We start from the raw sequence: 22854 nt of genomic DNA on the forward strand, positions 1-22854 counted from the left end.
AGTGTAGTAGTATGATCACAGCTCACCATAGCCTCAACCTTCTGGGTTCAAGTGATTTTCCTGCCTCAGCCTCTCGAGTAACTGGGACCACAGGCATGTGCCACCACTAATTTTTGTATTTTTTGTAGTGATGGGGTTTCGCCATGTTGCCCAGGATGGTCTTGAACTCCTGGGCTCAAGTGATCCTCTTGCCTCAGCCTCCCCAAATGCTGGAATTATAGGCGTGAGCTACTGTGCCTGGCCCGATAAGGCACTTCTCCAGTGCCTCACAGCTAGAGGTGGAGTTCTCTTTTTTTGAAGCTATTTATCTGCTCATTAGTGAATAAGTGAAGAAAGACTAAACTTCAGATAGAAGCAAAATCTCTGAATTATCTAATGATGAAGGCACAAAAGTACATGTAACTCTGGAGTTACCAAATGGAGGCTCTAATGGTGAGGGCTCATAAAGTGAGGTGTTTGGTGTAAACTAGAGGGCAGTAAGGATGTGTTTGGTTTTCACTAAATGACAAATTGCCCATTTCCAATTGCTAAATTTATTTAACTTTAACCTGTTTAGACCCAAATCTGAGACCAACAGAATCACACAGGGTGGAAAAGCTCCCACTGCACTCACCGGGGGAGAGAGTCACGTCTAAGCGAACGCTCTTCCACTGTAACAAACTGGAGCCATTGTAGTGCACGGCTCGGCCGTTGCTATGAAAAATACAAAGAAGGGAGGTCAAAGACAAGAAAGATAAGCCTCACTGGCCAACACACAAGCAGGGAAGTGGTGAAGAGGGGGGGGTCAGCATTGTGATATTTATTATAATATCACTTCAGTATTAAAATACCCACACCAGTATTTCCCAAACTGTATTCCTAGAATAAAGGGTTATAGAATTTGGAAAATAAACAGGTTTTTAAAAAATTACAGGACAACTAGGAAGGAATCTTACTAATGTGCACTGGAAATCTCCAGAATGGAAAAATAATGCTCTCCTTTCTCCAAACTCACTTGAAGACAGAACTCTATTTTGACTTCCTGAACACCTTACACACCTTGTGGGAAGCTACTGTTCTCTGTCACGCTGAGCTACTTCTTTTACTTACTTATGGAAAAGACAAGTGCCCACTGGATTAGTCCAAGCCCCATCTCGCTTCTCTGCTTCTGTAGTGAAGCCAAAGGAAACTATGGGCCCGGTGTCATCATCAGTATCTCCATAGGAAACAATTTCAATTTCCCAGTAAAAAGACGGGGCCTGAAGAGATGCCAGAAGAGAGCAGCAATCAGAGGGCTAAACCCGGGCCTGAGACCTGCTTTCTCTTTCAAATTTGAAAATGCAAAAGACAGTGTGTCATGTGATGTCTCACCTGAACTGGCAGTGGTGATGTGGCATAGATAAAAGTGCCCCGGGGCAGGCCTCCCCCAGCACTGGGGTCAGCCAGGAAGGTGACTGAGGTAAGGTGAGATGAGAACATGCAGGCTCGAACAGGCGGAAACACTCGTGAGGGGCTCCAAGTAATCTCTTTGGGCTGCATTGAGGGGAAAAACCCATATTCAGTAGAACTGCAAACACCAATCCCTTTATTTTCTCAAAGAAGAAAAAAATTTTATCTGATGGAATTAAAATATAGGCGCGCACACACACACACACACACACACACACACACATTTATTTATTTAGAGACAGAGTCTCACTCCCATCACCCAGGCTGGAGTGCAGTGGTGCAATCACAGCTAGATGCAGCCTCAAGCTCCTGGGCTCAAGTGATCCTCTTGCTTCAGCCTCCCCAGTAGCTGGGACTACAGGTGTGCATCACCACACTCAGCTAATTTTTGTATTTCTTTGTAAAGATGGGGTCTTGCTATATTGCCCAGACTGATCTCAAACTCCTGGGCTCAAGCTATCTATCTGTCTTGGCCTTCCAAAGTGCTAGGATTATAGGCGTGAGCCACCATGCCCCGCCAGGCACATATATTTTTTAAAAAGCGTATCTTTTTTCCAAATAAAATTTTTACTACCCTTTTAAGACACTATTTATCTTCCATTATCATCAATTCCAAGGTCTGGTCCCTATCCTCTTATAGTCCCCATGTAGTTACAGAACAAATTTTAGTTCAATTTATAAATGCATGACTTAATATTCAGCTCAAAGCTAAGCAGGGGTACCATAGTGACACTTCCTTTTTCTTTTTTTAAAGGTTAGTTGTCTTGCTTTCTCAGTTTTATTTTTAATCATTCTAACCATAAAAATCTCAAGCTTCTCTATCAGATAAAAGCATCTTTTTTTATTTTTTATTTTTTTTTTTAATTTTTATTTTTTGAGACAGAGTCTCATTCTGTCGCCCAGGCTGCAGAATCCCAGTTACTCGGGAGGCTGAGGCAGGAGAATCGGTTGAACCCGGGACGTCGGGTTGCAGTGAGCTGAGATCAGGCCACTGCACTCCAGCCTCAGGGACAGAGCGAGACTCCATTTAAAAAAAACAAAAAACCAAAAAAACGAATTCATGTAACACACAATTCACCCATTTGAAGTGTATAAGTCAATGTTTTGTTTTGATTTTTAATATTTATGGGTACATGGTAGGTGTATACATTTATGGGGTAAGTCAATGGTTTTTAGTATATTCACAGAATTGTGCAACTATTATCGTGACCTAATTTTAGAACATTTTTGTCCCTACTGAAGGAAATTCCATACACTTTAGTAGTCAATCCCTGTTCCTCTCTTCCCTTAACTCTCCTTTGCCCCCAGCCCCTGGCAATCACTAATCTATTTTCTATATCTATGGATTTACCTGTACTAGACATTTCATATAGATGGACTTACATAAGATGTGGTCTTTTGTGTCTGGCTTCTTTCACTTAGTGTAATTTCAAGTTCATTCATGTTGTAGCATATATCAAAACCTCATTCCTTTTTATAAACAAATGATATTCCATTACATGGCTATAGCATATTTTGTTTATTTATTCATCAATTGATGGATATTTGCAGTTTCCACTTTTTGGCTATTGTGAATAATGCTGCTAAGAACATTAACAGATGTATCTATTTTTTAACATTTTGCCCCTCTTTTTTTTTTTTTTTTGAAGACAGAGTCTTGCTATGTCCCCCAGGCTGGAGTGCAGTGGCACAATCTCGGCTTACTGCAACCTCTACCTCCCGGGTTCAAGCGATTGTCCTGCCTCAGCCTCCCAAGTAGCTGGGATTACCAATGTGCACCACCACGCTCAGCTAATTTTAGTATTTTTAGTAGAGATGGGGTTTCAGCATGTTGGCCAAGCTGGTCTCAAACTTCCAGCCTCATGTGATCTGCCCACCTCGGCCTCTCAAAATGTTGGGAGTACAGGCATGAGCCACCATGCCCAGCCCACTTTTGTTTTTTAATTACTCACTCATATTCTCTATTATGAAAGGGACTGTATCTCTAAACTTAAAAAAAAAAGCTTTTGTTTTATTATTGACAACACAAAGAAGCTATTTATAAATTACTAAGTTTTGTTCCCCTGCTATGATTTTCCAATATTCAGAATGTCAGCTTAATTTGCTTTGACAGTCAAAGATGAGAGCATGGCACCGCAAAGGAGGGCATGTCACCACAAAAGAACGCACCTCCAAACAGCTTTGCAAACACTTATTCTAAATATCCTTAACTTGCTGCTGGCCTTACTCAATGATGTGTGTGGTGGCTGCAGGAGGTGCAAAGCACCACAGAGGGCTCACCTGTCTCCGGTCAGCCTGCAAAGGAGGCGGTGGGGGCCGAGCACAGTCCCGGTACAGCATCCTCAGCCGTTCACACTGTACCTCCACAACTGCAAGTCGCTCTCCTGTAGAAGGCACATGTTGAATCTGTGAAAACAGTTCCTGCTACTCCCAAGAGTATGCTGACTCTTTTGGAGCAGCATCAAAACAATAAAATGCACTTACAGAGCTCAATGAAATTCTATCTTTTTTTTTTGAGACAGAGTCTCATTCTGTTGCCCAGGCTGGAGTGCAGTGGTGCAATCCTGGCTCCCTGCAACCTCCCCTCCTGGGTTCAAGAGATTCTCCTGCCTCGGCCTCCCGAGTAGCTGGGATTACAGGCACGTGCCACCATACCTGGTTAATTTTTGTATTTTTAGTAGAGACAGGGTTTCACCATGTTGGCCAGGCTGGTCTCAAACTCCTGACCTCAGGTGATCCACCTGCCTTGGCCTCCCAAAGTGCTGGGATTACAGGCACGAGCCGCCACGCCTGGCCTGAAATTCTTACAAAAGAACAAATACCCCGAGACATCTTTGTCTTCCATACGTAGCTCAGCAGCACAACAATGAGGGCAAGTGCTTAGCCTCTGGTGCAGTCCAACTCCTGGATTCAGAACCTGGCCTCAGTACTCAGTATTTATCATCTCACTTGCAATACTGGGTAACAACAGCACCTGTGTATCACAGGGCTGTTGTGAAGACGTGATGAAATAAGTAAAGCCCGTGGCTAAGTCCCTGGCACAGGCATTCAATAAATGTGTTATTATTCTCATCATCTAATAAATGAAGACTATTATCCTTATCATCTAAATTAATCTTCAAAAATCTAATATCTATGGAGCACCTGCTATGAGCAAGGCACACTGCAAGGTGTTGGAGAATACAAAGATAAATGAGCCAAAGCTCCTACTATGGAGGGAAAATAAGGTGCGCACACACGCACACCACACACAGGCACACACACACGGTAAAGAGCACAGTGCAAGGCTGCAGTATGTGATTATGTAATACAAGGTACAAGCAGAGGCACAGGTGAATGAGCAGTGACTTCATTCAAGCATCCAGAAAGGCTTAATGAAAATATCATGAAGTTAGGTCTTAGAAAGCCGGGTGTGGTGGCTCACGCCTGTAATCCCAGCACTTTGGGAGGCTGAGGCAGACAGATCACTTGAGGCCAAAAGTTTAAAACCAGCCTGGCCAACATAGCAAACCATCATGTCTACAAAAAATACAAAAATTAGCCAGGCGTGGTGGCACATGCTTGTAATCCCAGCTACTCGGGAGGGTGAAGCATGAGAATTGCTTGAAGCCAGGAGGCAGAGGTTGCAGTGAGCTGAGATCACGCCACTGCATTCCAGCCTGGGTGACAGACCAAGACTCTGTCTCTAAATAAAAAAAAAAAACAAAAACAAATAAATAAATAAATAAATAAATAAATAAGAGATAAGAAGCACCTGCCTTGGCCCTGCATGATGGTGCATGCCTATAATTCCAGCACTTCTAGAGGCTGAGGCAGGACTGCTTGAGCCCAGGAGTTTGAGACCAGCCTGGGAGACATAGTGAGAACCCGTCTCTACAAATTTTTGTTTATTTGAGACAAGGTCTCTCACTCTGTTGCCCAGGCTGGAGTGCAGTGGCGTGATCTCGGCTCACTGAAACCTCTGCTTCCCAGGCTCAAGTGGTCCTCCCACCTCAGCCTCCCAAGCAGGTAGGACCACAGGTGTGAGCCACCACACCTGGTTAATTTTTTGTATTTTTTGTAGAGACAAGGCCTTGCTATGTTGCCCAGGCTATAAAAATTACAATAAAAAAAAAAAGCACCTGTTTTAAAGGGTTGGTAGTGAAAATGGGCAGGAAAGGGATAAATTTCAGGAGCACTTTATTTTATTTTATTTTATTGAGACAGGGTCTCACTCTCTCTCTCAGGCTGGAGGGCAGTGGTGCAATCACAGCTCACTGCAGTGCTGACTTCCTGGACTCAGGTGATCTTCCTACCTCAGTCTCCCGAGTAGCTGGGACTACAAGTATCCACCACCATGCCTGGCTTTTTTGTAGATACAGAGTTTCTCCCATTTTGCCCAGGCTGGTCTCAAACTTTTGGGCTCAAGCATTCCACCCGCCTTGGCCTCTCAAAGTGCTGGGATTACAGGTGTGAGCCACTGTGCCCAGCCTCAGGAGTATTTTAAAGGAAGAACTGGATATGGCAAGTGATTGGATGTGAAGGGACAAAGAAGAGGCATTATACTTGACTCAGTATCTGGGCATCAAAACTAACCTGGCACGGTATCTCATGCCTGTAATCTTAGCACTTTGGGAGGCTAAGGAGGGAAGATCACTTGAGCCCAGAGGCAACATAGGGAGACCCCATCTCGTTTTTCTTTTTCTTTTTTTTTTTTTGAGATGGAGTCTCGCTCTATCGACCAGGCTGGAGTGCAATGGCATGATCTCAGCTCACTACAACCTCTGCCTCCTGGGTTCAAGCGATTCTTCTGCCTCAGCCTCCTGAGTAGCTGGGATTACAGGCACTCACCCCCATGCCCGGCTAATTTTTTTTTTCTTTTTTTTTGAGACGTAGTCTCACTGTGTCACCCAGGCTGGAGTGCAGTGGTGTGATCTCGGCTCACTGCAACCTCTGCCTCCCGGGTTCAAGTGATTCTTCTGCCTCAGCCTCCTGAGTAGCTGGGACTATAGGCGTGCACCACCACACCTGGCTAATTTCTGTATTTTCAGTAGAGATGGGGTTTCACCATCTTGGCCAGGCGGTCTCGAACTCCTGACCTTGTGATCCACCACCTTGGCCTCCCAAAGTGCTGGGATTACAAGTTTGAGCTCCCGCGCCCGGCCTAATTTTTGTATTTTTTTTTTTTTTTTTTGAGACAGAGTCTTGCTCTGTCACCCAGGCTGGAGTGCAGTGGCCGGATCTCAGCTCACTGCAAGCTCCTCCTCTCGGGTTCACGCCATTCTCCTGCCTCAGCCTCCCGAGTAGCTGGGACTACAGGCACCCGCCACTTCACCCGGCTAGTTTTTTTTGTATTTTTTAGTAGAGACGGGGTTTCACCGTATTAGCCAGGATGGTCTCGATCTCCTGACCTCATGATCCGCCCGTCTCGGCCTCCCAAAGTGCTGGGATTACAGGCTTGAGCCACCGCGCCCGGCCCAATTTTTGTATTTTTAGTAGAGACGGGGTTTCACCACGTTGTACAGGCTGGTCTGGAACCCATGACCTCAGGTAATCCACCCACCTCGGCCTCCCAAAGTGCTGAAATTACAGGTGTGAGCCACAGCGCCTGGCCCTCATTTTTCTAATAATTAAAAAAATTACGCTGGGTGCAGTGGCTTGCACCTGTAATCCCAGCACTTTGGCAGGCTGATCACTTGAGGTCTGGACAGATCACTTGAGGTCTGGGCAGATCGCTTGAGGTCAGGAGTTTGGGAACAGTCTGTCCAACATGGTAAAACCCCATCTCTAGTAAAAATACAAAAATTATCCAGGTGTGGTGGCGGGTACCTGTAATCCCAGCTACTCAGTAGGCTGAGGCAGGAGAATCACCTGAACCTGGGAGACAGAGGTTGTAGTGAGCTAAGATCGTGCCACTGTACTCCAACCTGGGCAACAGAGTGAGACTGCCTTTAAAAAACAAAACAAAAAAATTAGCCGGGCATGGTGGTGTGTACCTGTGGTCCCAGCTACTTAGGAGGTTGAAGCAAGAGGACTGCCTGAGCCCAGGTTGTGGCTGCAGTGAGCCTTGATTGCAACACTGCACTCCAGCCCGGGCGACAAAGCAAAACCCTGTCTCAAAAAACAAAAACAAAAACAAAAACAAAATTAGTCTGAATATTAAGTAAAGCAGGGAAATCGGGAAGGAGAGCTGATTCCAGAGTAAGGAATGACTTTGGTTATCAATTTGGTGCATTCATGAGGCTGGGGAGGGGGATATTTTTAAAGAAGTAGCTGCTAAGCCTGGATCTCAGCAGAGGGATTGCTCAGTGTAGAATCCAGGAAAGCTCAGGAGAAGGGTAGGTAAAGGAGGGTCAGGGCAAAACTTGGAGCCCTGTTTCTTCCAGTGAGGTCTGATGGTCCCTGTAGCCTGCCATCTGGGACCACCCTCTACTTAAAATTCTGACTTTGTAATCATGCTTCCTGGGAGTTCCGAGGAACTTCCAAAGTTGGAGAATATCTGGCTCAGGGAATAAGTACATTAGGAAGCTGGGAGAAGAGGAAACAGCTGAAACTGGGAGATTCTAGCTTCTGCAAGGGGGTAAAATAATGTTGAGAACTTTTTTGGTTTCTATGTGCCTTTTCTTCAGGCTCAAAAATCGGCTTCCTCTGTGATTTCAACCAAGGGATCTAGTTAATGTATCAGGAATATATTTTTCTTTCTTTCTTTCTTTCTCTCTCTCTCTCTCTCTCTCTCTCTTTCTTTCTTTTAGACAGAGTCTTCCTCTGTCGCCCAGGCTGGAGTGCAGTGGCACGATCTCGGCTCATGGCAATCTCCAACTCCCGGGTTCAAGCGATTCTCGTGCCTCAGCCTCCCGAGTAGCTGGGATTACAGGAACACCCCACCACGCCTGGCTAATTTGTGTATTCTTAGTAGAGACAGGGCTTCACCATGTTGGCCAGGCTATTCTCGAATTGCCCGCCTCGGCCTCCTAAAGTGCTGGGATTACAGGCGTGAGCCACCACACCCGTCCTTCAGGAATATTTTTTCAAGGAAAAAAGTTTTTAGTGCTATCTCCCTAGACCAAATGGAATCTGGTACTGTCTTCTTTAGATAGAGATGCTATAAAATTTAGCTATCAGTGAGTAAATATTAGAATGGCCAAGTTTGCCACTTAATTCATCCCAGAAGAGGAAAAATAATGGAAGTTGATTAAAATATTTTAAAATTTAAAAATTTTAAAAATTTGAGTATCAATACATTATCGCTGATAAATTTCATGACATTTTCATATATAAAATAAAAATTTTAATACTTTAAAAAATGAAATCAAGTAACTCTCTCTCCTCTACCTACCCCTCACCTTGAATCTTGTTTATTAAACAGTTTTTCTCCTGAGCGTAGTCTATGCTTCCCTTGTAGGCCTAAGAATCTACCACTGTTCTGCAAAGTAACCCAGAATGTAGATTTTTCCCTCTGGTTTTTATCACTGATACTGGAGTCAGTAAACTTTGCTATTTACTTTAAATGTCAGAACCATTCCTGGTAACCTAATAAGTGAGTTATTAAGGATTCTTTTTTTTTTCTTTCTTTTTTTTTTTTGAGATGGAATCTTGCTCTGTCACCCAGGCTGGAGTGCAGTGGCGGGATCTCGGCTCACTGCAAGCTCCGCCTCCCAGGTTCATGCCATTCTCCTGCCTCAGTCTCCCGAGTAGCTGGGACTACAGGCGCCCACCACCACGCCCGGCTAATTTTTTGTATTTTTAGTGGAGATGGGGTTTCACCGTGTTAGCCAGGATGGTCTCGATCTCCTGACCTCGTGATCCACCCGCCTCGGCCTCCCAAAGTGCTGGGATTACAGGCGTGAACCACCGCGCCCGGCCCAAGGCTTCTTCAACTTTACATAGGATACTATTTAGAATACAAATCAATGGGCATAAGCTCATAGTCTTTTTTGTAGTAATTAACAAGCACTTCCCACACATTTCTTTGCAACTCTTTGTTACCGCAAAGTGGTTTTCCGCTAGGAAAAACAGGTTAGGTGGACTATGATCAAAACCACGTGAGACCACTGCTCTAAATTATTACAAATCCTACCCTGTGCATTCAGTATCAATGTAAATTTCACAATTAAGACCTCTTTATTCTATAAAATATATAAAAGAGGATACCCAGAAACAGTACCATAGAAAATCAAATGATTAATTCAGCATGTTATATGCTGCTATAATCAGTCAAAATATGTCTTTGAATGCAATCTAAGCCAACAATATAAAAAAAGTCAGAGGCAGTGAACTAAGGACCTACTAAGAGTACAAAACGAAGTCACAAGTAATTTCACCCTTGAAGCCTAGCACACCCCTTGCTTCTGTTCTTGTTCTCTATTCTTAGGATCTCTCTGAGGTTTATTAATGGTTCCTGGATCTCCCAGCTGGAGCTTCTGCTGAATCCAAGGCACTACCCTTATCAAAAGAAAGAGATGTGAGAAGTAAAACAGATATAGACAAATTTAAAAATAAAAAGAAAACAACAGAAATGACCACAATGTGAAAGAGTAACAAAAATTACAAACAGAAAAGATATTAGAGAGTTACTGACAAAATAAATGGCATGAGAAAAAGTAATACAGATTTTTTAAATGACCAAAAAAAAAAAAGAGGATGAACCTACAAACACTAACGGAGTTTAAAGCTGTCCATTTCTAACATGAAGTTTGTGAAAATGTTAGCATTAGAGCATTGAAGGAATGCTAATTGAATTGTGAACAATTTCACTTAGGGTCCAGTTATATCCTTGGGGACAAAGGGTAAATTTTCATTTAACCAGGCCAACTACCAATTTACAGGAAACAGAAGGGTAAATGAACATAGTAAATGATACCACAGGGATACAGTCATCAAAATTCAGACTAGGAAACCTTCCACAAACAAATTGTAAGGCAGAAAAAAACAAAACAAAACAAAAAAAGCAAAGACTAAGAGGAATCTATATTTTAAGATAGATTAAAAAGACACAGCAACAAAGTAACAATTTGTAAACTTTATTTGGATCCCCATTCAAATAAATAAATGTAAAAACAAGAATGATCGTTATGGGAAAATTAGGAAGTTAAACACTGACTAGATATGTATATACACATATTTTTAGAGACAGGGTCTCACGATGTTGCCCAGGCTGCACTCAAACTCCTGGGCTCAAGCAATCCTCCTGCCTCAGCTTCCCAAGTAGCTGGGATTATAGGCACGTGCTGCCATGCCCAGCTTAGATACTTAATAATATTTTAAAATTACTATTAATAATGTAGGTAGGTGATAATGGTGTGGTAGTTATTTAAGATTCTTTATTTTTCAGAGACATATGCTAAAATATTTATAAATAAAATAATATCTAGGATTAAAAATAATTCCAGGGGTTGCAGCACAGATAAAATAGGATCAGTTATGAGTTGACAACTGTTGAAACTGGATAATGGAATCCTAAAGGTTCATTATACTAGTCTCTCAATTTTGCTATTTGTTTAGACTTTTCCATACACACACAGACACACACCCACATGCCAGGATAGATGTTAGTGCAAACTCTTGACTGGGAATTCAAGTGTAGCCAATGACAACAGTCAAAATGTACACGCCAGGCCTAAGGACAGCTCCTAAATATTATAGTTCTAATAGGTAAATAAATGCAACAAATCAATAGGAATGAAGAAAAGAAAACACTCTGAGATGGTCTTAAAGCTAAATTGAAAAATGCTGATTTCCTAACTGGTACAGATTAAAGCATTTTATTTACATTTCTAGGTCTGTGATGCATGTGAGTTGTGACAGGTGTTGTCCTTACAGCTCAGCTGTTTTGACGTGTGTGTATGAAAACACTTAACATGCCATTATCAAATTGCAAAAGTGCTGAGAAAATTCAATAAAACAGGGTGGTAAAGAAAGTTCAGGTACTTACCAGCACTGCATTCCTGGGCTACCAGGTTAAGAACTTCAACAGCTGCTGGACATTGTTGTATGAATTCTTCACAAAATAAGCTGTCTTCTAAAAGCTGGGCCATGACCAGGCATGCTCTTAATGTTAAAAGATTTACAATATTTCAAAGTCATCAGTGTTCATTGTCTAAAAAAGTCAACTGTGAAAAACATTTCAATCAATTTTGTCCCCCAGTTTACAAGGTTCAAACTCCCCACTCTTCTTGCTTTTTTTCTGAGCTGGACTGTCTTGGAAATATATAAATAACTTCTCTTTTGCCACACAGTAACTGCTGACACTGCATGAAGAATTGGAAAAGAGAAAAATGGTTGCCATCGCCACTAAATGGAGACACAAAGTGCTGGGTGAGAAATCAGCACTGTCTCTTAAAAGCTTTTCCTAACTGTGCCCTAGGGAAGCAAGAGGGATTCAAAAACTGGGAAAATCTGTATGGTGATCGCTCTCACCTGATGCAAAATACATACTAGAAGTTTCTAAGAAGTTCCATTGTTGGCCAGGCACAGTGGCTCACGCCTGTAATCCCAGCAATTTGGGAGGCCAACGCAGGTGGATCACCAGAGGTCAGGAGTTTGAGACCAGCCTGGTCAACATGGCGAAACCCCATCCCTACTAAAAATATAAAAATTAGCCAGGGGTGGTGGCACCCGCCTGTAATTCCAGCTACTCAGGAGGCTGAGGCAGGAGAATCGCTTGAACCGGGGAGGCAGAGGTTGCAGTGAGCCGAGATCATGCCACTGCACTCCAACCTGGGTGACACAGCGAGACTCTGTGTCGAAAAAAAAAAAAAAAAGTTGTTCCACTGTCAAAAAGAGACACTTGTTATTGCTATTTAATGCTAAATAAATGTATTTGCAGGAAAAGACCAACACCAACCCCTGTGTGCATATCCTAGGTTTCCCATCTTCAGTTTGGAAAGTGATAGGCCAGATATGTATCAATGTGGCCTGAATCATTTTATTTATTTAATTATTTATTTGAGATGCAGTTTTGCTCTTGTTGCCCAGTCTGGAGTGCAGTGGCGCACTCTCAGCTCACTGCAACCTCCACCTCCTGGGTTCAAGCGATTCTCCTGCCTCAAGGTAGTAGAGATATTCCTGTGTTGGAACAAAGTTCTATTTAACAAAGCAAATCAGTGGGGCCTTATATATGTGTTTCATACATCACATTTCATTTGTATGTTTATTTTCTTAGGTGAACAGCTAAACTTTATTTTGAAGTGTAGACATGGGGGAATGCAACAAAAATTGCAGAAATTAAGGAATGCAACGAACTGTGGAAAAAACTGTAAAAGAATGGTTATTGTTGCTCAGTTTAGTGTGAGCTTCAAGCTGTGGACTCATTAAGTTGGGAGTGGTGGGGCCCACCAAGGATCCCTTCTTCTGTCAGCTTGCACCACGTCAGCACATCAAGCAACATGGGAAGGGTACTCACCTTGTCCTTATTTCAGCAAGGAGCCGAACGACTGCCATCACAGGAGCTGACCCATCTCCTGTTGCAGGAAGTGAGGTGTGAATAGAGAGACTTCCCTCCTGAGGAAGCAACATGGACTGGACTGCCTGTACTACCTTCTCAGTAATGGACAGTTTATGAAGAGGCAATGCCTGATGGCGGTGGGGGGCATGGCAAAAAGTTAAATTCAAGTAGTTAGTTTATAAGAAATGAGGGTGTTATTATTATCTGGAGTTCTTAAATTTTCAGTTAAAAAAATAAAATCACCATACAGAAAACTGCAAAACACATCAAAACAATTAAAAATACACTGTACAATAGCCCTAACGAACAAAGAAATGAATTTGGTCATCTAGATGAAAATTTTCACATAAGCATTACTATTAAATAACTATAACCAATATATAAACATACATCGCAAGTACAATTTAAGACAACCAAGCATTTGTGCTTCTGCACTGAGCATGTGCATAGACTCATTACAGTACAGTTACCATTGGCAGATATTTTACGAAGCATTTAAAAATCACCTTACCTCTGATCTTGGAACACAAAGTCTAGACAATGGAATAGTCAATGTGTCTGATGCTTGCGAAGTCTTTCTACAGTCTATGGGTGGGAATCTGACTGTAGCTATACCTTCCTGTTCATTGATAGAAGCCACTACTCCAATGCTTCCTGAGATTCCTCTACCTAAAACCTGGAGACAGAGATAGATTAGCACTACCAACCAGCTCTGATGTGTGGGCAGCTGTGTTATGACACAAGAGGAAAGAGTAAATTTATAGTTGCCATTGTTGGCGTTACAGTAGTTTATACTACCAGCGTAGCAGATACCAATCCCTAGACATGACTTATTATAGGCCCTAAAACCTAACTGCAAGGTGATCACAATGTGCTGTCCTCTCAAACAGAAACTCATTACTGCTAGGCCAGGTGCGGTGGCTCATGCCTGTAATCCCAGCACTTTGGGAGGTTGAGGCAGGCGGATCACTTGAAGTCAGGAGTTCGAGACCAGCCTGGCCAGCATGGTGAAACCCCATATCTTAAAAATACAAAAACTAGCCGGGCAAGGTGGTGGGTGCCTGTAATCCCAGCTACTTGGGAGGCTGAGGCAGGAGAATCATTTGAACCTGGGAGGCAGAGGTTGCAGCGAGCTGAGATTGCACCACTGCACTCCAGCCTGGGGAATAGAACAAGACTCTGTCTCAAAGCAAACAAAAAACTTGTTACTGCTGTTTAACGGTAAATAAATTTTTGCAAGAAGACACTCTTTTCCTTCCATTCTAATTCCATCATCAATTCTAAGACTGATACTGATCACACTACAGGACACAAGTATTGCAGTTAACCTAAGATAGTATTGCATTAATATCTGAATGATGTGCGGCACAGTGTGGATTTGAATTCAAGAGTTTCTCAGATTCCTTATTTAACTTGAAGAAACAGGTTTTTTTGTCCAGCTGGTTGGATAATACTTGTCTTACAGATGATCAGCTAACCAATGGATGCTTATATATATGGGAGAAGCAATGATTTGGGGAAAATGGTGGTTGGTACCTGAACCTCGGATCCTATCTTGATTGTCTCTTTGAAGCCTCCAAGTGCACACAGTGCAGCAACAGCCTGGCGGGCAATTCTCTGAAGTTTGGCAAGTTTCCTGCCACTGCTGCTGCCATTTTCCAGAATGCTTTCTGCGTATTTCCCCAATTGTGGAATGTACATCAGTGCTCGAGACAGAACCTAAATATAAAAGCAGCCCGTGCACTAGGAGTTAAAGCTTTGGTTGTTTTGATGCCAAGGGTGACAAAGTGTCTACAACAGGGCCTGGGTCCCATGTATTGAAAGAACTCTGGACATGTGAGGGACCAAAAAGCTATCAGGTATGGCCAATGACATTTGCCCATATTTGTCTATGTAACTGGACAAAACTGGAAATACACAACTGGGAGAATAAAACATCATGTCACTAAAACCTCTAAAATGAAACAATCATTTATCTGAAGGAAAACCATCCCAGCATACTGTCCACTTGTCAACACTCAATTACCTTCAGGACATGTCATAAGGGGTTCACTTGAAGAGTAGCTGTGGAAAGCGGGAATTGATTACAGATCTGTAGTTTCAGGCAACTGGGATACTGTTTGTAATGATGAATCACTTACTAATAGGGCACTCAGGCAGTGTAAATCACACAGAGGCCTCCTTGGACTTAGCGAGTACGCTTAAATCCAATAAACCAGTGCTGCATGATCTCCTAATGTCAGTACCAATCTAACATAAGCAAGAAGAAGAGAAACAAGGCCTGTCACTCTTTCCCGGAAAATACTGTCCTATCTTCTGCAAAATGAGAACTGGCAGTGACAGGAGATATAGGTTAACAGAGTTGAAACTACTACAGCAAGGCAAATTCCAGGGGAAAGTCAGTTAACAGGTATATCTGACGAATATGGACTAAAATGTCCCTTGCTGGGTATGATTCTAACTCTAATTAGCTTACTTCTTACTTTCTCAGTTGAGTAGCAACACTGTGCTAACCTTCTCTGCTGTTGTGGTCCATATTTGAGCAGCATTTGATTCGGGTGCCATGAGCAAGCTATGTAGCAAGGCGATCACTTCTGCAGCCATGCTGTTTGCCACGTGCCCACTGATGAAGGGACGCACGGGATCAGTCCTGCAAGTGTCAACAGGAAAAAGTGTCAGTGCCCAGTGATGATTAAGACAGCAGGGAAGTGGCTTTCAGGGTTACCATCAGACAGAAACCTTTTCTATTTACATAAGAAAAAGTGGATTCCATTGACTGAGAAAACAAGAAGCTGCATTATCATTAGGAAGAAATCACTGTGTCATATTCCTTGTGGTATCTGAAGAACTGCCTCAAACAATGGACCTCGAACTTTATTTATAAGCCATGAGGATCAGGGAAAGACACTGCATTGCAACTATTCCTGGCTTTCAAGCACAAAACACCTCGAACCAACTTCACAGAGGTAACACTTAACTGCTGCTTCTGCTCCTAGAAAGAAGCGTGTGTGTGTGTTCAGTTGGCGCAGTGGAGATGTACCATTTGCAAGAAATAAAGGTAGCAAGACCAGAGTTTTTTAATACTACTCAAAAGAATCCTCTGGCTATAAATGTCCCCTCAGCCAGGAGCATCCCTCTATTCTTTCATGACAACCTCAGATCTACCTGGATAGTCATTACTCTCTGAAGTACTCCAGGCTGTACCTTGAGTGCAACTACTACAGCAGACGGAGGCCTCATTTCCAAGAAGTTAAGAGGATGGTAGAAAATTAAAATACGAAAAACAAACCCATTACAAAGTAAACCTGAGATGAGTGTGGATAGCTTCTACCTGTGGAAGGTTTACCTCGCAAGCTCCGAGTTCCTCTCTCGGCAAATGGAAGTTTGGGCAGTTTTCTTTTTGTCACCTGTGGATAGTCCACTCACAGCCTCTGGGTTGATAGACTCTACAGGTGGCCCAATGCTGACGATGAGGCCCGACTGTGCCCACTTGGTGGCTTTCCGCAGGGCGGCTGCAGCCTCTTCTGTAATCACTTCACAACAGCCACCCTAGGGGTGAGGTTGAAGACGCTGAGAAGATTCATTTCATTCTTCCCAGCACTATATTTTTCAAGTCTATTTCCCCTCAATTACCAAAGCCATCCACGCTCATTTTTTTTTAAATTCAAACATAAAATATTATATGTAGAGAGTAAAATTTCCATAGACATCCCAGACCTCATTCAGGCTGAGATAATGGTTAGTCATCTAGATCACTTCCGTGCAAATTCTGGCATACCTATCAGAGGGCCCCGACATGCAGGCTGCTTTTCATTTTGCTTTTATCAGTTATCAGTATATCACAGAGACTCTTCCATATCAATACATGGAGATCTATCTCATTGTTTTTCATAGTTGCACAGCATTTCATTATATGACTGTAATAATTTCTTAACCAATCCCCTGTTTATGAGTACGTGGATCCTATTTTTTGTTTTTGTTTTGTTTGAGACTGAGTTTTGCTCTGTCGCCCAGGCTAGAGTGCAATGGTGTGATCTTGGCTCACTGCAACCTCCGCCTCCCGGGTTCAAGCGATTCTCCTGCCTCAGCCTCCCAAGTAGCTGGAATTACAGGTGCCTGCCACCACGCCTGGCTAATTTTTGTATTTTTTAGTAGAGACAGGGTTTTGCCATGTTGGCCAGCCCGGTCTTGAACTCCTGACCTCAGGTGATCCACCTGCCTTGGTGTCTCAAAGTGCTGGGATTACAGGTGTGAGCCAAAGCACCTGGCCTATTTTGTTTTTTCAAACAAAACTGTGAAGAACACCCTGTGTTTCTCCCTGGACACTTGAGACTTTATTTACCCTCACCTTGACAATAAAGGCTATTATTAATTTTTCTTGACTTTACTTGTCTGACAGATGGAAAATGATGTATTACTATTGTTTTTATTCCTTTCCTTTGATTATGTGTGAGCCTGGGCATATTTTTATATTTTTAATAAGGTATTTGTAATTCTTATTATCTGTTATTTTCTTAGCAACCTTTCACCTATTTTCAACTATCTCACCTATCTCAAACTATTTTTAGGCTATTAAACTATTTTCAACTTTAAACTATTAAACTTTCTTAAAAGAGCTAAGAAAAAATTTCTAGGTCAAAACTAAAAGTTCTGATTTTGACAAACTGATTTTTACTAAAATGGCCTCAATTAAGGCACTGACTTCAATTTCTCACGTTGCCTCTTCGTTGGAACTTGAACTAATTTTTCTTTTCTTAATTTGTTCTGAAAATCTAAAGCATGACAAATACTCTACAATTTCGGGTTTAATCAGTTTAACCTCATGAGGTTACCTTGGTCATGTCTCGATCCATCTTCACAACTTTCTCCATGTTGGCGCCAGTACCAAGTCGGAAAGGTCGTCCTTCTGAACTACTAAAAAAAGGCAGGCAGAGAGCAGAGCACACCTTACAGGCACTGCCAAAAGTGGGCTGCATGTCATGGGGCCACCCAGTCATGGTGAGGCCCTATTATACACTAACATGAGCTTTTTTTTTTCTTTTTTGAGACAGGGTATTGCTCTGTCACCCAGGCTGGAGTGCAGTGGCGTGATCACAGCTCACTGCAGCCTCGACCTCCCTAGGTTCAGGTGAGTCTCCCACCTTAGTCTCCCAAATGGCTGGGACCACAGGTTGATGCCACTATGTTTGGCTAATTTTTGTATATTTTGAAGAGACGGGATCTCGCTATGTTGCCCAGGCTGGTCTCGAGCTCCTGGGCTCAAGCCATCCTCCTGCCTTGGACTCCTAAAGCACTAGGATTATAGGCATGAGCCACCATGCCTGGCCCTCTAACACTAGCTTTTAAAATCCACAGTAAGACTCAATTTTTCAAAAAGGAAATCATTTATTACTGCTTAATTATAGCACTTTAGGGCCCAAAACAACAGCGTTTTTAGAGTTGTAAGTAAATCTAGAAATCCAGATGAAAATAATGCACAAAATGAAAAACTGACATGAACCCAGAACAAGGGCAGGGCCTGAGGACATCATCTAAACCCCAAGGAGAGGGAACTTTAACGACACCATAAATGTGATCGATTGGCAAATGACTGGATCTTCCTTTCTAACAGTTCAGCTTCCCCTGCCTCCTGAACTTGGCTCTCCAAAAAAAATTTTTCACCAGATTTGTACTATGATGCATTGCAATGTCCAGGAAAGTTTCCTGGAGATTTCCTCATGTAAGCCCTGACCTGCCATAATCCTGCTTAGTTTATACCATGGTCCCATTAATATTTTCAGTTGCCATAATGGCAGACAGCAGATTCAATTATGAGGATGACAACATTGTCAGAGCATTTAAGTAAAGAGAGGCCTCTTCCATCTGAGACATAAATACCTGCTCTGAATTCCCTTGTGCTATGTGGCAAGCCTTCCTGTTGCCCTGGATCCCACTAACAAAGGCCTGCAGGTTTGTAGTATTTGGGCAATGATTATATTTTTACTTCCTGCTTGAGTAATCATACCATTTCATATTTCAACCAATTAAAGTTTTAAAAAAGTGTCTCTTGTTTCTCCAAATCACAGTCAATGAGTTGGAGCTTACCTAAATTTACCGACAGCTGAAGGATGCCAATAACTAAAAATCAAACTGCATTATTCCTCCTCAAAGCCCAAGTCACACTGGAGACTTCCCATAGACAATAATACATTGTCCACATGGCTTTAGCTCTCAGCTGTGTTTAGAGAGACAGCACCAAGTTGTGGTTCAGAGCTTGGGTTTTGTGGTCAGAGAGGACTACATCTGCATTTCAGTTCTGCCTCAGTTTCTTTCTGTGTCACCACAGGAATCACAGTGACAGTGTCTACCTGAAAGGGATGTAAAGAGGGCCGAGGCAGTCGATACATGTACAGGGCTTACTTAGCACAGTGCCTGTGACATGGGTGGTGCTTGAGGACGTGTAGCTATCACAATCATTACGGTCACCTTAGCAACGGCTGAAGGACTTCATGGGATGACTGGTCTTCCCGCTTGTGGATAAATATCGAGAGCTTGCCATCCACAGCCTCACTCTCTTCTCCAGGATCTTTATCTCCTTTCAAGGAATTCTTGGGACTGGTTTTTGTCAATGTGGTGTCAGGTTCAGAAGCGGTTGGAGAAAGAACTGTCTGACATCCTTTAAGTAAAAAACAAAGCTCGTTCAGGAAAACTGCAGTGGTGTTTTGGCGGCTCTGCTAAAATGAAAAATAATGGTTTGGGATTTGGAATCTCTCTTCCCCCTTCTCTATTCCTCTGTCCCCACTCCCTTCTCTGTCACTCAGTCTTTCATCACAGGAAGCACAGATGCAAGTGGGGACCTGACTGGGCCCAGAAAGGCTGCACTGCCATGCTACTCTCCTGTTGAGGAGCTTCTCACCTGGAACCACGTAATCTGCCAGCTTTGCTAAGAGCAAGGAGGCGATCTTGGAAGCTGGGTCGCTGGGATCCTCCTGCTCACTGTTTAAGGAGGGGACAGAGTAGCTCCAGGGTGGGAGCTCCACGTTTCCACAGTCTTCTACGCTCATCAGAGGCAGCGCCGCCCGGCACAGCTGGAGAATAATAAGGACCAGCTTTGGAGACGGGCGTTGGTCAAGCAGCAGGGAGAGGAGTTTGGACACACAAGCTGGCTGGCTCAGGATGGCTTTACCTATGTGGCTCCTGGGAAAAAAGGAAGAAAAGGTAAACAGTGCTAGAAATGTTGATCTACAGACATTCAGAAGCAAGAGTTCTCTGAATGAAACAAACTAATGAAATTTGATTTCATGAGGAAGACATGAATTTGGCACTATGCTTCTGTGAAGAATTAAGAATTTTGGAAAATTTGATGAAACCAAACAACACTAATACTTAAAAAGAAAGATTTTTGAATATTTTCTGGTCTCTGATGCTTACTTGAAATCCTAAATTCAGAGTGATTCATGGAGCACTGAGACTTACAAACTCAAACTAAAAGCTTTTCAGTTTGTCATCTATTCTTTCATTTTTTTTAATAGGAAAAAAGACACACAAATTTATTTAACATGTATACACAGGAGCCTTCAGAGTGAAGACTGAATTTTCCATGAGTTACAGAAGCTTATCTACCATCTTGAGGTTACAGATAGAATGGGGGCTTGGGTCCTGGTAAACCAGGTTATGGGAGAGGGGAGAAGCATTCTATAATAAATGATTGCTAGGGAGAATGACTGGATCTGGAAACAGAGATTAACTTGTAAATAGTTCTCTTTGGAATTTATGTTATTTATTCTTTCTTAATGAGTGCCTCAAGACCAAAGCTATCACACAGTGTTGTACAGCCTTCAGTGTTCTAGGATCTGCCACAGCTAAAACTGCTACATTCCAAGAAAGCTAAATATCATGCAGTCAGTCATACGTGGATATTTTATGGGCCTCATGGCTCACACAGGGGGTATACAACCAGCACAGAATATCTTCTTTTAAAGACACAGCATGAGAAAGTGAGTTAATTACAGGCCCTGACTTATTACTCTTTAATCTTGCTATAATGAGGGTAAGATTTTTGGTTAATGAATACAACTGCATCTATGGGAAAGGTTAGCAGCTGCTGTCAGTAAGGTATTAAAGCAAATGATAATATATTATTTTATGATTTAGCTATTCACCTAAATAATCCTTAAACTTTAGAACTAAATACTATGTTTCAACCACTTCATCCTCCATTTTTTTTTTTTTTTTGAGGCAAGGGTGTGTCAAAATGGCCTAGTAATTTAGCTATTTTGAAAAGACAACCACCACCAAAAGAAACCCCAATCGTTCAAGAGGAAAGCCAGCTTCTCCCAGAGCTCCAGGCTGGACCTTGCATACCTTGAGAGATCATTGAGAAGACTAAGGACATCCTGGAGCGCATCATTCCCAGCAGCCTGGTTGCCACAGCACTCTGTGGCTCGGGCAAGATGGTTGGTGAGAAGGCTGGACACCTGCCGGGCCAGACCTGAGTGCACAGCCTCTGTGGAGCCCCCTTCACAGTTAAAGAAAAAAAGAACTTGGTGAAAACCTAAGGGTGCCATGGTGAGCCTGCGGGGGTGGCGAGCCCTGTCCATTTATCTTGCTTAATGTTTCATGAACCATCTAAGAGTGTCTCCTCATTAGATAATATCTATACATAAAAAGGATAATAGTTATTTTAAAAATAACCCCATGTTGGGAGTAAACATTACTATTCATGAAAATTGAATATGATTAATCCATATATAATCAAAGAACATACTTTGATTGATAGTGAAGAATCACTATTTCACTGGTGATGAAAACATCTTGATTTTTTAACTCATACTTTGCCAAACATAATAAAAGACCTTTCTGGATTCTTCCATGTTCACCATAGTTCCAGAACCTCCCAAGCATATAGAAGTTATGAAAAAGTATTTGTTGTTTCCTGAACTTTCCATGCTCTTTTAGATCCCTGAGTCTACACACACTATTTGTTCTGCTTGAAAGTCTTCTCCATCCTTCAAGAGTAACTCCCATGTCACCTTCTCTGAGAAGCTTTGCTGGATCCCTAGCACAGCTGGTCTCTGGGACCTCTACACTCCCACTGCACTTCCTATCCACCTCAGTTGTAGCACTGATTACACTATAAGTATTTGCTTATTAGTCTAGTTCCCTGCCAGACCATATTTTTAAAGAGAGGAATAATGCCTTATTTATCTTCTGCCTGGCATATAATAGACTCTCAAGACATTAAAATGCATCGTGAACAAATAAACAGATAAATAAACAAGTTATATACACAGGCCTGGAATCTTATGGGGAAATTTATCCTTCAAATTTACTTTTTTTTTTTGAAACAGGGTCTCGCTCTGTTGCCCAGGGAGTGTAGTGGCACAATCACAGCTCACTGCAGCCTCGACCTCCCTGGCTCAAGCAATCTTCCCACTTCAGCCTTCTGAGTGGCTGGGACTATAGGCATGTGTCACTGCACTTAGCCCAGGTTTACTTTTTATTTGGATTGGTCACTAAAAATAAAATTTGGAAACATCACCTTGAAAATGCAACTGAAAAGCCACTTCAGAAAGTATTTGTTTTTTTGAACGCCAAGGCATAAGGACTGCTCGAGGCCAGGAGTTTGAGACCAACCTGGGCAACATAGCAAGATCCTGACTCTAAAAACAAACAACAACAACAAAAAAACATTAGCTGGGCATGGTAGTGTGCACCTGTAGTCCTACTTGGGAGGCTGCGGTTGGGGGATCGCTTATCACTCGAGTCAGGGAGGTCGAGGTTACAGTGAGCTATGATTGTACCACTGTACCCTAGCCTGGGTGACAGACCTTGTGTCTAATAAATTTTTTTAATTAAAAAATATATTTGGAAACTGTTAGCAGTGTTGACAGGGAGAGAATAAAAAATACCTTCTCAATTTCCTGGGATAACTGTACTCCTTCAGGGTACGGGGATATTTAGTCTCATCGTAATGCTGTAAGTTTTCATAGAACCACACTGAGGAAAAGTCTCTCATGAAATCA

At 42.5% G+C, this 22854-nt stretch overlaps 1 protein-coding gene across 8 annotated transcripts in view; it reads right to left on the reverse strand.

Annotated features, from left to right (window-relative positions):
• HECTD4 (HECT domain E3 ubiquitin protein ligase 4) overlaps nt 1-22854 on the reverse strand; it is a 224645-nt gene that overhangs the window by 56558 nt on the left and 145233 nt on the right. For all 8 annotated transcript variants that reach the window (XM_050749617.1, XM_050749618.1, XM_050749625.1 and 5 more), the window contains exons 35-48: nt 21194-21347; nt 19746-20026; nt 19316-19505; nt 17683-17764; nt 16197-16399; nt 15365-15500; nt 14387-14569; nt 13362-13526; nt 12809-12978; nt 11339-11454; nt 3709-3812; nt 1351-1512; nt 1090-1238; nt 614-693 (exon numbers count right to left, since the gene is read on the reverse strand). In XM_050749617.1, coding sequence (XP_050605574.1) covers nt 614-693; nt 1090-1238; nt 1351-1512; nt 3709-3812; nt 11339-11454; nt 12809-12978; nt 13362-13526; nt 14387-14569; nt 15365-15500; nt 16197-16399; nt 17683-17764; nt 19316-19505; nt 19746-20026; nt 21194-21347 — 2175 coding nt within the window. The remainder of the gene's footprint in view (nt 1-613; nt 694-1089; nt 1239-1350; nt 1513-3708; nt 3813-11338; nt 11455-12808; nt 12979-13361; nt 13527-14386; nt 14570-15364; nt 15501-16196; nt 16400-17682; nt 17765-19315; nt 19506-19745; nt 20027-21193; nt 21348-22854) is intronic.

Source organism: Macaca thibetana, chromosome 11 (assembly GCF_024542745.1).
Source record: "Macaca thibetana thibetana isolate TM-01 chromosome 11, ASM2454274v1, whole genome shotgun sequence".
Lineage (NCBI taxonomy): Eukaryota > Metazoa > Chordata > Mammalia > Primates > Cercopithecidae > Macaca > Macaca thibetana.